Here is a 16,744-nt window from a genome sequence, read left to right on the forward strand (position 1 = left end):
AAAAAAAATGGGGGAGACTTCGAAGCTTGTCTGTTTTATACAGAGACTTTTTACAGAAGCATTATAAATATGCCCAATTGGAATCTAAGTCTAGGTAATGACCCATCTAACACCTTTGAGTGTTTAGCAATCAGTGCTGATTATTGTTTGATCAATTCAGCTATTGGGAATGATAGTCATAAAGGCAGACTACTATTCCAAATAACTGTGCCTAAGTTTGAATCAGTGTCTGTAATTTGTTCTTCATTTCCTCTTTTGCTCCCTTTCTCAACGAGCCTACCTTTTTTTGTTATCTTTCTGAGAGGTAGGATATTGAGTAGAATTACCTTCTAGCACTTCTTAGTCAAAGTTCAGAACTGGTTTTCTGGTATGTCTCATTGGATACTGTGGTTGCAAATCTCAACTCAGACACTCCAGGGGTTATAGAGAATTGTGTGTGTATGAGCGCGCCACACTCCCAAAGGGGTTAGAAATGTTTATTTCTTGAAGATAGAATAAACACATGATACATGTAATTTTTTGTGTCAGATTTTTATTAGGAAGAAGGGAGGAGGGGCGGGGCAAGGGAGGAGGGGCGGGGCAAGGGAGGAGGGGCGGGGCGAGATCTGAAGCACAGAGCATAGTGGAGCAGCAGGCACAGAGAGAAGAGACCTTCTGCTGCACCACATGCGCTTTAGCTCCATGCCCCCTTCTGGGGGCTAACTCCCACGCTCCTTGTGGGTAGCTCCCTGGCCGGGGCTTGAACTCAGGCCGCAGCGGTGAGAGCGCTGAGCCTAACCCCTGGGCCATCCTGGAGGCCCCACCAGCGGCTTACTTAAATGGAGGCTTTAACCTTTATTAGGAGGCTTCAGGAGAACTACTGACAGCTGCTTCTCCAGCAAGTCAGAAGAGACTTCGGCTGCCCTGCCCTTCCCTCAGTGATCATCACTGTCTCCTCCTAGGGCCCCTGGGCGCTGAGGGAAGATGGCTTTCAGCAGCACCTCCATGTCTTCATCGGTGACAAGAGGGGGCAAAGTATGGGGATTTTTCAATTCTAAAACAAGTATTTTTCATTGATGAATCAGAAGAAAAACCTACACAGTTCAGAAAGTAATCAGGATTGTACTGATCCTGAAAGATTTCTTTGGTGATGATCATGTGTAAAATCAATATTTAGAAGTTTCTAGAGATTTAAGTATGCAGACTTCTGATGTCCTCATAGAATAATGAATGCTCTTAGCGAGCTGAAGAGACTCAAAAAAACAAAGTAAATAACCCAGTCACAAAATGGGCAGAAGAGCCAAAAAGAAACCTCTCTGAAGAGGAAATGCAAATGGCCACCAGGCATATGAAAAAATGTTCAACATCACTTGTAATCAGGAAAATGCAAATCAAAACCACCATGAGACACCATCCTACACCAGTGAGAATGGCACATGTTAAACTAGCAACAACAAATGCTGGCGAGGCTGCAGAGAAAAAGGAACTCTCCTGCACTGCCTGTGGGAGTGCAAACCGGTCCAGCCACTATGGAGAGCTGTGTGGAGATTCCTCAACCCACTAAACATAGAGCTTCCATATGATCCAGCAATTCCAGTCCTAGGTATTTACCCAAAGGACACAGAACCATCAATTCCAAAGGGCACCCGCACCCCTGTTTATAGCAGCACTGTTTACAATAGCCAAGATAGGGAAACAACCCAAATGCCCCCAAATAGATGACTGGATCAAGAAGATGTGGTCCACACACACAATGGAACACCACTCAGCAATCAAAAAAGACAAACACATGCCATTTGCAGCAACATGGATGGCGCTGGAAGGGATCATGCTCAGCGAAATAAGCCAGAAAGAAGACGAAAAACACTGGATGGTCTCATAGCAGGAATCCAGAAACCAGCAAAGCACCTGTAGTCCATGACCTTAGTCTATCCTTTGCACTTGTTTTCTTCACGTTGTATAGAAGAAATGGATTAAGTAGAAGAAGCCATACATTTCTGGGCATTAAAGAATAGTTTGAGTGGTTGTTCAGAATCATCTTGGAAGGTGCAGTGATTTCTCTCTCCATATCCTCCAGATATTTCTTAGCTCGTAAGTGTCTTCTAGTACCACCGTCTCTTCTCCCATCAGTACTCATTCTGTTTGCCTTCCTTGCTCCTAGAAGCTGCCCAAGGACATATGACATTCGTTATTAAAAATGCCACCTGCCAACATTCTAAGATCTTTCCAGGCCCTCCATGGATGGCAGTGGTTTCATATCACACTTAAAAAATCTCCTGAGGTTGTGACCAGAGATTCGTCCATTGTCGCTGCTCTCACAGACGCGTGAGGGCTCTGGAGCGGCGCTGGGAGGGGCGATGGGGTCCAGCACAGACGACGGAGGCAGCTGCCGGGGTCCTGGAGTCTCCTGACCAGAGCCCGTCACACGCTGCCTCGGGGCGCCCCGGCGCTCGTGGAGGCACCGGAACTTCCACTGATACAGTATCTTTGAAGCTCAAATTCTTCTAAGGGAAAGCTCTGTTAACATATCTGTAAGAAGAGAGTGGATTCGTTTTCTTATTTGATGACATTGGAAGGATTTTTCATTCTGCCTCCTCATTCTGATATAAAACCTTTCTTCTTGTTCTACTAATTTATACACATATTTCTGTAAAAGACCCAATGCTTTTATGCGTTTTTCTTCAGATAAGTCAGCAAATACATAGAATGAGACAGAGCAGTAAAGAACATCAAGTTTCTGTCAAAACAGTTCATAAATATTCAGTAGAGCTCTGCAATACGTAGGAAGTTATGAAGATGGCATTAAGATACCAGTAAATCCAGAGAAAACCTATGCTAATCAAGCTATCACATCTTATTATATTTTATTCTTTTATCACTTTATTATCCTTCAATAACATACATATGACCCCCCCAAAAAACTACAAATCCTAACTTGCCATGTGAGAAAGAATTTCCATCTTATCCTGAGTCAGGATTTTCTAACTAGGATGTCAGGGTCTCTTGGTAGAGCTGAAAGTCTAACCGAGGACTTAGGTTTCCAGGACACTTGCCACTGACATAGTCATCTCAGACATGACCTTCTCTCCTGATGCTGCTGGCATCTCCTGTGGGAGTGCAGCCTGGCTGCAAAAGGCCTGGTGGAAAAGGGGTTAGCCAGTAATATTCTCAGTAATTGCAATGCCATCAAGAAATCTTTAAAAAAAAAAAAAAAAGAAAAAAAGCTTCCAAAAGGTTTAGAAAATTCTTCCTGAAATGGCAGGTTTCCAATGACTTTTATGTGATAAAAATGAACCTAGTATTACTGCTCAAAGGGAAATATTTCTGAAAGAAACAAAAACAAATAGGCTTTATAGCCTTTCTTTAAAAAAGTATCCTCTTAAATTGTTTCAGTGTGATGACTTGCAACATTAATGCCTGTTCCTCATTTGTACCAAACCCTTTCAATCAAAGGAGCACAGAATTCAATGAGTTACACTGTTAGTACATTGCTATAGTTAAAAAGTATTTGCTCACCACAGGGGGTCACGCAGAGGCTATTGACATGCTTGCCTGATGTATGAAAAGACAAATTAGTCCCCCATCCTATCTGCCAGCAGGGTACAATGACCTGACATAGAAAAGTCAACTCAAACCACTGTATAATATATTTACATTTTTCCAGTAAATTTCGAGTTACCAATTCAGCTGTGTCTAGTGTGCAAATTACATGTAAGCTAGCAGAATGTGAAATAAAGTTGAGGAAGGAAGGCTCTGAGGTTTAGCTTGACCATGTGGGATAGCACTACTGACTTTAGTTTGTCGTGGAGTTATCAAGGTAGCATTCGGTAGAGGATGGCAGAGAGAAAGGAGTTGTAACAAAATACTGTTTACTGATATTCTAAACAATGTGACAGGAATTTCTCCGGAGTGAAGTTAACCAAGCTAGCAAGGCTGGAAGATCCAGGCTGACTGTCTCCTTCGATGGTGGGGACACAATGTAATGTCCTCTGGGTCTGGTTCTTCAGTTTAGTAAGCAAAACATAGTTGTTTTTTTTTTCACCATCACATAATGTGATTGAGTTTACTATAAAATGAAGTTGTTCTTGCATAATGTAGTTTGTACTAATCAGAAGAAAACACTATCAGAAGGGGAAAAACTACCTTTCCACTATGTACATCATAATTAATGCTTGGATATGTGACCAGTAATCAATATCAAATAATTTCTCCATCCTTTCAAGTTATCAATAAATAGAAATTTAGCTTAAAATAATTCCTAAAACTATGTGAAAATTCAGATAATGAGGACATAGGAGTAGGAAAATTGGAAACCAAGCAACTAAATACAGTCCTGCCATCGATTAGGTGATGAAACAGTCATGGAAAAAATGCCGCTATTATTTTAGAGTTCCTTAAACATCTGTTCTTTTCCAGCATTTATACAGTCCTATCCTCAGATAAATTCAGTTGGGATCTGTAGAAGGCAGCACAGCTCTCAATGAACATGACAAATACATTTTGGGAATAAATAGAATGTGAAGCTATATTGTAACTTCACGTTATAGAGTAAATGATGTGCTAATAATGATATAAATAATATTTAAAAAATCTTACCCTAATCAAGCACAGGTAATTTTTTTCCTCAGACCCACACAGTCTTATTAATCAAGAAACATTTATATTATCACAAACACACACCACTATGTACAAGATACTAGTCCAATTTCTCAGTGGTCAAAAGTTTTGGAAAAGTTGTAGATAACTAGGAGTTCAAGGTGTAGCTGTTTAACTTTAGTAATACTGAACTGGAGCTCTATTTTTCCTACTTCAAGTTCAAATGAAATAATATCTGTTCATCAAGTAAAAACAAACCAACAACCCAGTCTTGGTTACTACAGTCTATTTAGAGGCACAGAATAGTGGCAGGTGAGTTCTAATCTGGCCTACCTTGTCAGTCTTCTTAAGAGAAAAAAATCAGATTATGAGTAGTTAGAAAATTGGCAAGCTGAAAAGTATCCAAATGAGTTGTCCAGCCTTGCTTCTACCACTAAGGAGCTGGGTGAACTTGAATAAGCATTTTACCTTCTCAGAACTGTAAAGTCTACACCTATTAAATAGAGGTATATTAACATCTCTTCTAGTTTGAAAATCGTATACCTCAAAAGAGGTATAAGAAATGTTGAAAGTAGTATGTCCATGAGAGATAAGATGATAATGACTCAAGGTTGATAGTAAACTTCCATCTACCCCATATCCATTTCAGTGTAGTGCACCTGCTCTAGCTCCTCCTTTAGGCCAGAATCCAGTGGCAATGCATACTTAGCCCAGGGGACCAGCAAGACTGCCTGCCCTCAGCCTCCTGCCTCCACAGTTTTCATTGTTTTCTCTCAAAAAAAAAAAAAAGTGAAACTTAAAGGATGGCTGAGCTCAAAGTTACCTGCTCAGCCTCTCTGACTGCAAACTTGATAGGAAGTGATAGGTCAAGCAGGCTTTGACCCAAATTCTACCTCTGCCATTGATCTTTTCTACTATTCAGGTTCTTCTATTGGGAACCTGAATTTGGGATAATCATAGCAGTTCAAGATTATTATAAGGACAGTTCTACAGAAAGCGCCCGTCATCATGTATGTGGCTGCTGCTGTTGTTATTGTTGGTTGAGGCACAAAGCACACATCATTCCTGCTGATTAAACTGATGCCCAGAGTGACCACACAAACCCTGATGACTCCTCACCAAGTTACCTATGAGCATATGTGCCAGTATGTCTTATCCACCAAAAGGTAAAGAGCACAGCAGCATCTGGGAGTGCTAGTTCACACAGTTATTTCCCCTTCGTGATTTCACTAGTTTCAAAATTAGACAGTGAAGAAAGCAAGTCTTACGCTCATCCCAGGTCACTGCCTTGCACCATTCCCAGGGAGTGGCAGTCAAGGAAGTGCCGTTCACGGGGAACACAGTGTGACAGTGGTATGACCCAGAGTCCTATGGAGCAATAGTATAGCTATTTTCAGAATAGAAAATAGACAACAGAGAAGCTGAATGAATGTCCAAGGTCACATAGCAGGGGAGCAAAACATTCTGATCTCGCTAAGCCAGGTTGTGATTGCAGGGAGTCTTGCTTTCCCCTACACAATGTGGCCTGACTCCAGTGCAAACATGAAGACCATGTTAGGGGCACATTCTCAGTGTCAACCTGTCCACGCAACGTTAGCCTTTGGGGTCTTGGTGGAGGATCTCCCAAGGTCACTGCAGGAGGAAGTCCTCACTGTGCTAGAGTGTGACTTACTCTTGCTCTGGGTGTGCGAGACTCTTGACATTATTTTAGGGAAAGGAAGCGCTTGGGGATCCAAGCAGATCAGGCTGTGAAGATAGTGGTTTATTCCTCTTTGCTGTAAGACTGGCTTACATGAATATTCAGTAACCAGCACCCCTAAACAATCTTTGCAATCTCCCACCTATGTTGTCATCTTATCACAATCTGTGGTCTTTGCCAAAAGGCACATTCCAGTATTAAAGATACAGAGTTTGAGAAGAGTGACAGACTTACAAAAGTGCTGCAGTTGGACTCCATGCAAAATGAGAGTGCCTGCTCACTAATCCCCAAACAAAATAACCATTAAGAAATATTAAAACACACATTTTATTAGTTTCATTTAATTTCTTAATTGCTCAAAGTCAGTTTACCCATTTATTGCTGTGTGAAATGCTTAGAGGCAAGGCGCACATTAAAGGGATTATTTCCATGTAATCCCTCCCTCCCAGAGGGTAGGAACTGATCACTTATGAATCCTGATTTACGCTCTGTAACAATATCAAATGGTGGAAATAGTTATTGTAAAACGATATAGTCAGTAGTCAGGTAATACAGTAGGAGAGGGCAATTTAATAGCAAAGGGAAAGTATCTCATTTTCGGTAAAAGTTATGCAGGCTATTAACCAAACTGGAAGAGCTATTAACCAAACTGAATTTAGCCTCCCATTTTTCTGCCTATACCTCTGTTAATTGAGAGATGTTGAAGATGTAGCCTGTTAAAATTTTAATCAAGTGGTGTCTAGGAGTAGATGTGATCATTTTACCAGGACTTGGCGTTCTGGGGATAATAATTGCTCTGGGTATTATGCTTTCGATGACAGTTTGCCCACTGCCAGCCTTCCTTCTTGGCAGGAAAAAGAGTGCCAGCACTTGGGTAGAATTTGGAGACTGCAAAATACGCTGGAAAGGGAAATGAAGTAGGAAGGGGTCCTAGGTAAAGACTGATCAAGAAACTTATGAATCTGAATTTGACAGTTTCCATGCTCTAAGACCTTAAACTCCAGATGATTGGGAGACCCATTACTGATGTGGGAAAGAGCTTTCTCTTGCTCTGTCACCGATACATCTCTCCCCATCATAATAACTGTAGCCCAGCTACATTTTTTAGGAGCATTATTGCTATTCTTGGCAGGAAGGGAGAATTACAGCATCAGAAGAGGCAAGGTCTGCCCCCTCACACAGCACCCAACCCTGACACGCCCGTGCCAAATGGCATTGAAATAAGCACTGCCTGCATTTCAGGCTGACCCTTTTCTGCAACTTGATCTTCCTTCTTTACCTTTAGAGTCAGCCTAATGCAAAGACTATACAAAACAAGACATTTTTAAAGCCCTCAAGATTTGTATTTTATTAGATTTAAGGTAAAACAAGCTGATACCAGCAGAAAAAAAGGCTGCTTCAGACCCCAACTGACCTCTTTTGTATGGAAAATTCACCATGATTACAGAGCTAATGAGTAATATTTAATGAAAATATTACCCCTTTGCATCTATTTGTAAGCAGCACTTCTCCCATTTAAATTTACACAGAAATAGGCTGATATGTATAAATACACATCTTGGAAACCTGTGTATTTTAAGAAGAATACTCCTCCCCCATTTCTGCTGTTTCTATACGAAAACCAAACTTCTCAGTAAGAAAACTAAAAAATTCAATCATCCAGTTGACACCAAACATGTGAGTATTTGATGATGTGAGGATAAAACAGCTGAACACGAGGCGCACACACACCCACATCTCACAGAATGTTTTGGCTCTATGGAGACAACAGCGTATGAGAAAAAAAAAAACTGGGCTAAACAATTGCTAGATAAATACATGTGGAAAAAAAGCAACTTCAAAAATCCGTAAGCACTTGGGAATGAAGAGTTAGAAGCAGACTGTTTCTGGGGCCGGTATGTGTTTGCTTTTCTGCTCAGAATCTACACCACGATGATGCTAAACTTGAAAATGGAAAAGCCCATGACACCTTTCTCTCTGACCCTTTCTCTTCTCCCTCTAGGTGGAGCTGACAGGCAGCAGTGTCTTTGATTATGTCCACCCTGGGGACCACGTGGAGATGGCAGAGCAGCTGGGCATGAAGCTCCCACCTGGGCGGGGACTCCTCTCACAGGGCAGCGCTGAGGATGGAGCCAGCTCAGCATCTTCCTCCTCCCAATCGGAGACCCCTGAGCCAGGTGGGAATTGCAGTCTCAACATGTGGGTTGGAGGGCAGGACCTTTGCCAAAAGATCGCACGCAAGTGTGAAGAGACTATAAATGGGTCTAACGGTATTTAACAATTCCATGCAGCTTTCAGTCCCATGCAGTAATTAAATAAGGAAGAGATTTGAAAATAAGGGGACATTTTAATAGGTATAATCCAGAGATCTAATTTCAGTGGAACAATACATATAGAAGGTACTAGCTCCTCTAGTTTCTCTTTCAAATCACTGGAGGGAAAAGGTTGAGATTTGGAAAGCCCTCTTCCTTTTGTACCATGGCTAAATGTAATGCATTTATTTATTAATCAGAGACTTTTATATAGCAGACTTTTATGTAGCAGAGACTTTTTGAATATTAGCTTGTGGAGAATTAAAAGTATTAGGGACTTGTAGAAATCTTAGTTTCTTTTTTTTTTTTTTTTTAAGCATCAGAAGGTACTTGAAAGATGTGAACAGATAAATTAAGGCTAAAAAGAAAACAGAAATGGCTACATTTTAAACTGCCTTTCCACCCACAGTATTTAATTAGATCAATTGTATAGAGGAATGAACAGAGGTGACATTCCTCATTGGGATTCCTTCCAGGACTCTTATAGACTTTGCATTCAGAATGTTCCCATTTTCATTGTGTTGTACTGATGATAATTTAAGTATTAGGGGAAAATCCATTTATAAATTAAACAAAATGACTTGATATCCATCAGTCCCCTAGTTCATCAAGCTGTTCAAACACGGGGAAGATTGGCTGGTCGGCCTGGGTCTTCCGAGAGCGCTGGTAATTAGATCTGCGAAGGATTTATTCTTTGCTGATTGGGGCTTTAAATTAATTGAAGTTCCACATTTGTGGTTTTGTCCTTTTTGTACTTTTTTAGAGGAGATATTTCATATTCTTGTGTGGTGGAGTGCTTGGCCAAGCAGTAGTGGTTTAAATGTTAATTTTTCTCATGAGAAGTTTAAGATTTTTAATGAATCAAGGCCTGATTTGAAGTGCAAAGTTTTATTTGCTTACTTGGGAAATTATTTTTGCGCTCTTTAAAGATGCTTGTACTTTACTTGATGTGTTGTTTTAAAATAGACTTGCAAGACAAAAGCATTCTCTGGAAAGGAAAATGGATAATATTAATCTATCTTAAGATTAATATTAAAATAACTCTCCCTACTTTCAAGAAAATGCTTTTCTTTGGCCTGCCTAGAAGTAGTCACAGTATGTTTGCCCACACAGAAGAAAAAAAGAATTTGCCTCTCTTGGAAGTATTTTAATTCCATCTAAAATCAATCCATGTTTCTTGATTTCTCTTAACTGTAGCCTACAGGGCATTATTCTGTAGCACTGGTGAGCCCCATGCATGAGAAAACAGAGTATTTAAGACTACTCCTTGCCATTTAAAAATGAAAATAATTTTGTTCAGGGCAGAAGCCATATATTCTTATACCGTAGCTCACTGGCTTTACTGAATAGGTATGTCAGTGAGACAATTGCAGCTGCATTTTAGTCATTGGAATGTTCCTATCTGAGCCTATTTGAGAAGCAGCACATGAAAATCATTTTCTACTGTTTTACTCAGAACTTGGAATAGGGACCCAGGGTTACTCATGACTCTTAAATGCTGAGGGTGTTCAAGAAACTTTGCATAAGCTGAGTCCTTGGAATAGTGGATTTTGTTTTTCTGAATCTCAAGTTTAGAAGGATCTTCAACAATCCTGTCATCCAACCTAGGCAGCCAGCTCTCTGTGGCAAAACCAACCAGCGAACTTTCCAGTTTCTGCTGGAACCTGACCCTGAAAGGAAGCTCACAAATTTTCAGGACTTCCCCCTCCACCAGGAAGCAGCTGTAACAGGAAATCGTTCCTAACACAGAGCCACGCTGGACTTGGCTGCCACTCCTCCCCACTGATCCAAGGTGTCCCCTCTGGGACCACAACTCAGATTTACCCTTCCTTCCCCATCATAACCACTCAAGTCTGGGAAGTCAGAACACCAGATCCTCCCAGATCAAACAGCCCTGAGTCTACAACTTTTATTCAATAGCATGTTCCTAAGTCCCTCATCACTGTCCTCTGCCTGTGCTTCAGCTGGTGGATGACCCTTTAAAAATGGTTCTGAGAAGTGAGTGCAGCTCTCTACAAGTGTTCTGAATAGCCCAAACAGAGGGACTGTCACCTTGCTCAGTTTAGGCTATACACTCATGTTAATGTAGCCCCCAGTTGAATTAGGTCCTCCTGGCAGGCACATCTACTGTTGATGCTTATTGAGTGTGATGTCTCCCCAAACACGTGTTAAGACTTGTCACTTGGAAAATACTTTGATCAGGAGAAAAAAATATCCACAGACAATTCTGCTAGGATATCCTAAACTAGAGTCAAGCAGGCTGGTTTAAGATTTAATCTAAAAATGCTCTTGAATTCCACACCTAATATGAAGCACCAGTAGATGTAAAACAAGCCTGGGTACACTGTTACAACTCCGCTCTCACTTAGAATTAATTCTGCATATTAGAAGGGCACATATTTCCTTTAACTGTTACCACTGTTCTCTCCTTTAAAGTTGCTTTGACATTTAACATTGTGATTGAAAGTTTACTTGGGTTTCTGTCCCCTGCCTCCCAGCCTTCCTTGAGCCATCCTGGCTAGTAAAATGGAAAACTCTGCTTTCTACATTCCTTATCAGCTGGGACTCATTAGCTATCATAGCCTAAGAGTTTCTGTTCCTTGATGGAGAGTGTCTCTCTTACCATTAAAGAATGTTAAACTGTCTTTGCTTTGCAAGTCTGTAGTGTGGGTCCTTTTCAGTCATAGACTTAAAAAGGCAATTAAATTGACTGCTCAAATACTGAAACGCAGTGTAGGGTGATACCTATAACTAAATATCTTCACTAATGCAGATCATTGCTCCAAGGGAATTACTTTAAAAGTTCGTGTCAGGCACTACATCCCAAAGCTGCTTATGTTTCTTAAAAGCTGAAAGAATTTTAACGAGATTTTCTAATTCTTAATAACATGAAGGAACATTTTTGAAGACTGTTGTTCACTGCATTATAATCTTTTAAACTCTGATAAAACACAGATTCTTTTTTAAATAGTCGTGTAATTTGGTTGGAAAAAGGATATCAATATGGGGTTATTATGAAAATGAAGGGACTGGTAGGTATGGAATTTTCAGAAGCCCTGATGTGTTCAGTGTAGCATTACTAAATGACTGAAATCTAAATAACATTTGGCATTATAATAAAAGGAAATAAGTGACTAAACCAGCCTAAGAGGCAGTGATACTGCACCATAATAGGAATTCTATTTCTTTGAATTGCCAGCTCAGTGATTGTCCTGTCTTGAACTAGTCTCAAGATAATGAGGAGAAAAAAAATCTGTTGACTGGACTGCAAATCCAAATAAATAAATACCTTGTATGTATGCATGTTTAATAGTTTAGTAAATATGATGTTTCTTTTAGAGAAATCTTAAGGCAAGTATAAGAAAAATAAATGGATAGCCTTCTTTAAAAAGTTAGGAAGTTCGTGAGTGCCTATTTAGGGATCGACCCAAACATTTTGCAAGACAGATGGCTCTGTGCTCTCCAGGTTCCTGCAACATGGGGAGCTCAGAATCTCTGTAACATGACATTTGGGTGGTTTGCTTTTTGTAGATCTGCTGTATCTTTTCGTTAACAATGATTCTGTAATCTTGGGATTATGAGTGCTATCCCTCTTTTCTTAATAACTTCCTGTGCTGCATCTTTTAAATGTTTGAAAAAAACAGAAAAGCAGCTCTTTTAAAGACACCTCCTAGAGCAACTTTACAATCTCCATATTTTGAAAGCCAAGAGTAGTACTCCTAGGTTAGGTCATAACATTATTGTGTTTTCCTCCCTTCTCCCTCTTACTAAACCAGATTGACTTTTTTTCCCTGTTTATCATAATATTAATTCTTGTTCATTGTGAAAAATTCTGAGAATACAGAAAACAAAAGAGGCCAGTCAGCATCCTGATAGCCAAAAGAAAAACAGGTTCATATAATATATAGTGGAGTTTAACTAAAACAAAGTCGTACATATTCCTGGTAACCTGCTTTTTCACTTCACCCCACAGATAACTTCCCCTGTCATGTTTCTCACTGGCTAACAATCAGTTCCCAGTTGTAGGACCACTGTCAGGAGTAACATACCTGGGTCCTTCTTTGGAGGGAATTCAGCCAAGACAAGAGGTACTTGTAGCTTACTGAATGGGTGCAAGCTCATAGAGGGAGAAATCAATACCGCACCAGGATTTAGACAATTTAGCAAAATATATGAGACAGTACTTTGGGGGAAGAATAACCACAGCTGCATGGCTAACCATTGGTTTTGTAAAATACAGGTTATTGTGTTTTAGCTAAAGTTTCAGGCAGTTCTAGGCTATTTCGGGGGGCGGGGGGAGTAAAATAGTGCAGTAGTATGATCTTTATACTATTACACCTACTCTATTTCCTGAATATATTAAAGGCAAACAAAATTGTAGCAGTTGAATACTTGCCTGAATGAAAATAATCTGCATTTTCTACTTATGCTTCTGTGCTATGGTAAATCTAATCAGCTCCTGATGCTGCAGAAACTCAATTCCTCTGAATTCATTAGACAATTTTTACAATAAGTGATATAATTAGAGGAACAAATGTTTAGGAGTAACAATAAAGAATGCAAAAATTTATCTGAGGATCAGATGAATATTTTCTTTCAAACACTGCTCAGATGTCAGATACACCTGTACTTTATAGATGAATTACTTACCATCTAGTGTAGGATTGTTTGGAGACGTGGGGTGAACCTTTTTTTTTTTTGGTGGGGGGGGAGGAGCAGTAGCTCCAATTGCCTATCAATGAACAGAATTTTTAAGTCAGGCAAAGGAACCATCTTACTAACCCCACATCCAACCCCAGTCCCCAGACAATGTGACTGTATCTACAGCACTTTCTGCTGTACTGCAAATGTCAAACAGAAGGTGTAATGGATTTAATATTAGCGCCGGCCAAGGTGTTGAGGGAGCTGTTAATAATGTCACTCCAGTTATTGATCTGAAGCCTTTAAAAATCAAAGAAAAGTGAGAGATCCCCTACTGGGGAAAGGCACACAGTGACTGGTTTTTATTGCCAATATATTTCTACATATAGAGTGGCAACTTTCTGGAATCATGTTATCACCATTACTCTCACATTTTTGGAGTCATTCATTATGGGGTAAGATAGTATCATTGAGACAGCTTGGATTGCTAATGCTAAAAGATCAGACCAAGTACTTTTAACATAAATAGAGCTTGATAATTTGTGTGGTGACTATAGCATTCATAGACGGTGTCACATTACAGGAAGCTTATTAGCACTAGATTTATTTCTGATGACATTGTTGGATCCTGGGAAGTGTAAAATACAAACTATAGTCACTACAATAAGCTGTTCTATAATTTTGCCTTTCTAAAACTCAGAATATAAACCATGTAGCGTCTCAGTTAAGAAATAAATTCTGTTCTTACAATTAGTCTACCTTTTCAGGAAACTGCTAATCCTTCAATCTGAATAGCAGTTTGTATGCAATGAAACTCCTGCTTTCCATAGTCCCCAACTAATAAATGAAATTAAAATGTATAATTTATGTTGAATGTTTATCAAACTGTAAACACACATTTAATTCCTTTCCATATTCATACAATATAAGCAAAGATAAATCCATCAGATAATGCACCATGGATATCTCTGATGGATTGAATATGAAATGTACCTCTACTCTAGCGTAGTAATGATCCAGAAAAGTTCACAATTACCCCAAACTGGCTTGACTCCTGTGAAAACCCACGTGCAAGTGTATGTGTCAAATCTAATAGGTAAACAGCAGCCTAACAACGACTAATTGTTTCATAACCCAAAGAGGTCAACTAGGCATAAGCTCAGTCTTTCACCCAGAAAGTATAGGTTGAAAATGATTTGTTTTCCTTAACTAGGTCATTGTTACCTTACAGTGAAATAGAAATTTTCTTTCGCCACTCCTGGATGAAGATGATACATACACTCCCCAAACCAGCCAGCACTTTTACAGAGATCACAGTGCCTTGCCAAATTCAGAATGTTTCATTTACCTCAGAAAAGCTACCTTCATTCTATACCGTTTTTTCACCAGAAAGTAGGCTATTTTAAAATGTCTCCTTTATCTCCTGCTAAACTAAACAAGAACACACGGAACTGCCACAGAGGAGAATAAATCGTTTCCACAGCTCTTCTGGCATGCAAGTGTTAGCACACTTATTACCTTAATTTGTGAGTGCTTGTCTGTGTGCCCTAAGAACATTTAAAAAACAACACTATCCTTCTAGGGTCTTGCCTGAGGGAACTAAAGAGACGGTAAAATCTGCTTGTCCAGAACCTGAGCTCCACCCTTCCAGCCAGCTACTGGAATTTGCTGCTCTAGCACAGGATCTTCTTTAGGTCTTGACACTCTGACCCATGAAATCCATGTGGGTGACTTCCTTAGCTAGTGAAGGGCAGCCTCCCTTTTGCTCCCAGAAAGATGCTGGATCTCAGCATAGTTCTGCAGGCCATTCTGCCACTTTCCACCCAAAATTTTTGATCATAGTACTTGCAACTCAAAAAAGTGTAGCTTTATAGAAATTAATACAGTGCCATATATATAGGGTAGCAGTCAGTTTTTCAATAACAGAAGCACAGACCTCTTATCAAAATACACAATAGGATCACTTAGTTTGTATGTAGCATTTTTTTTTCCTAAACCTTCTATTGAAGGTTTAGAAAACCAATTTTTAAACCCATTATTTTTAACGGGTGTTTTATGTAGCTTTCTAGGTCATAATTTTGACTTCCCTTTACCTATGGTGATAAGGGGGTGCATTTCAAAGTTACTAAAAACCCGAGGACAAGTTGTTAATGGGTGACCTGTTCTTCCCATTTTAAAAATGATGTAGCTGTATTTGGATAATTAAAAATTACAGATTCTATTTCTATAACTTTTGCTTTGAAGAAAACACAAGTTATTTGCTTTTAACACATACCAGTGCACAGAAATTTCATCCCTGTCCAAATTATACCATTCTGAATTCTTCGTCTGTACTCAAGAGCGGACTTACGAAGGATCAGTTACCTGGCATTGACTGAGCTTTGCAGGGTGCACAGATCAGAAGAGGCAGAACTGGCTGGAAACCATTTCCACCCCTAGTGAGCAATTTACTCATGATTGCTTGGGGAAAATACTGGAAATATTGCTTCTGTGTAAAGTTTGCAACTTCCAGTTGTCAGCTCTTTGCCAAGCAGTTATTCCAGAGTATAGCTTTAAAGCAAGCATACTCAGGCCACTGTGATAATGGTTAGCATTCACATCCTGCTTGGTGTATGCAGAACACAGAAACTGCTAATTACAGGAGTTAATTCACACCCTATCCCTCAGAGGCAGGTCAGTGTGTTATCCTTATGTTATAGATGAGGGGGAAATGATGGAAATTCTAAATGGCTTACCCCAAACCACAAAGGTTAGTTTAGTAGCCAAGATTAAAGGGTACAAAATTAAGGGTGGAGTAAGTGGGAAACCTAGGAACTAGATGGAAAAAGAAGATAGAACTCTGGTAGCAATCAAATCAGAGAAATTTTCTCCAAGGGGATCTGAAGTCCAGAGAAAAACATTACTATTCCCTGATGCATATATTTCGTTGGACTTACACACACATCCTTTGGTCCCCAACCCCTTCTTGCCTTTTTAGCCAGGAGCCAAATCAAAGTTATCTCTGCATTTGGCCTCTACTCTGTAAAGTTTTTCCTTTCAGAACCAGTCTCCCAACACAGAGATGAGATGGAAAAAGAGAATGCCAGGGGGTTATACCCTCCTGGAGGTATCTGTTCATGAGACAATGGTGGTTTCTTGGAACCCATAAGAAGTATTACACTTCTGTAAGTTGACAAGACTAGTTTAAGAAGAGGGAAGAAACTGTCTTTTTTCTCGTTGCTATGATATAGTGAATACTCATTCAAGATCCAGGCCCCTTGATAATAGCGATTGTTAGACTATTCAACAACCATTAATTGAATATCGGCCATATGTTATACATTATTAAAAGCACTTTGAAAACAAAGATGAAGTTCCTTCCCTTCTAGGAGACAGGTGTTTAGTGCAGTGCAAAAGGATGAGGACCAGGACCCTGCTATATATGAGTCGGGTGTCATTATATGACAAGTCACTACGCTAGCAACCTTGTCCGTGCTATGACTCAGGTTTGAAAATAGCAGCCCAGGAACATTACTTC

At 39.9% G+C, this 16,744-nt stretch overlaps 1 protein-coding gene across 10 annotated transcripts in view; it reads left to right on the top strand.

The window, feature by feature from the left end:
* Nucleotides 1-16,744, top strand: part of NPAS3 (neuronal PAS domain protein 3) — an 846,848-nt gene that overhangs the window by 714,360 nt on the left and 115,744 nt on the right. For all 10 annotated transcript variants that reach the window (XM_054689778.1, XM_054689784.1, XM_054689786.1 and 7 more), the window contains one exon: nt 8,277-8,451. In XM_054689778.1, coding sequence (XP_054545753.1) covers nt 8,277-8,451 — 175 coding nt within the window. The remainder of the gene's footprint in view (nt 1-8,276; nt 8,452-16,744) is intronic.

The sequence above is a fragment of the Talpa occidentalis genome, unplaced genomic scaffold (genome assembly GCF_014898055.3).
Source record: "Talpa occidentalis isolate TD23 unplaced genomic scaffold, MPIMG_talOcc4v2.1 talOcc4.11, whole genome shotgun sequence".
Classification (NCBI taxonomy): Eukaryota; Metazoa; Chordata; class Mammalia; order Eulipotyphla; family Talpidae; genus Talpa; species Talpa occidentalis.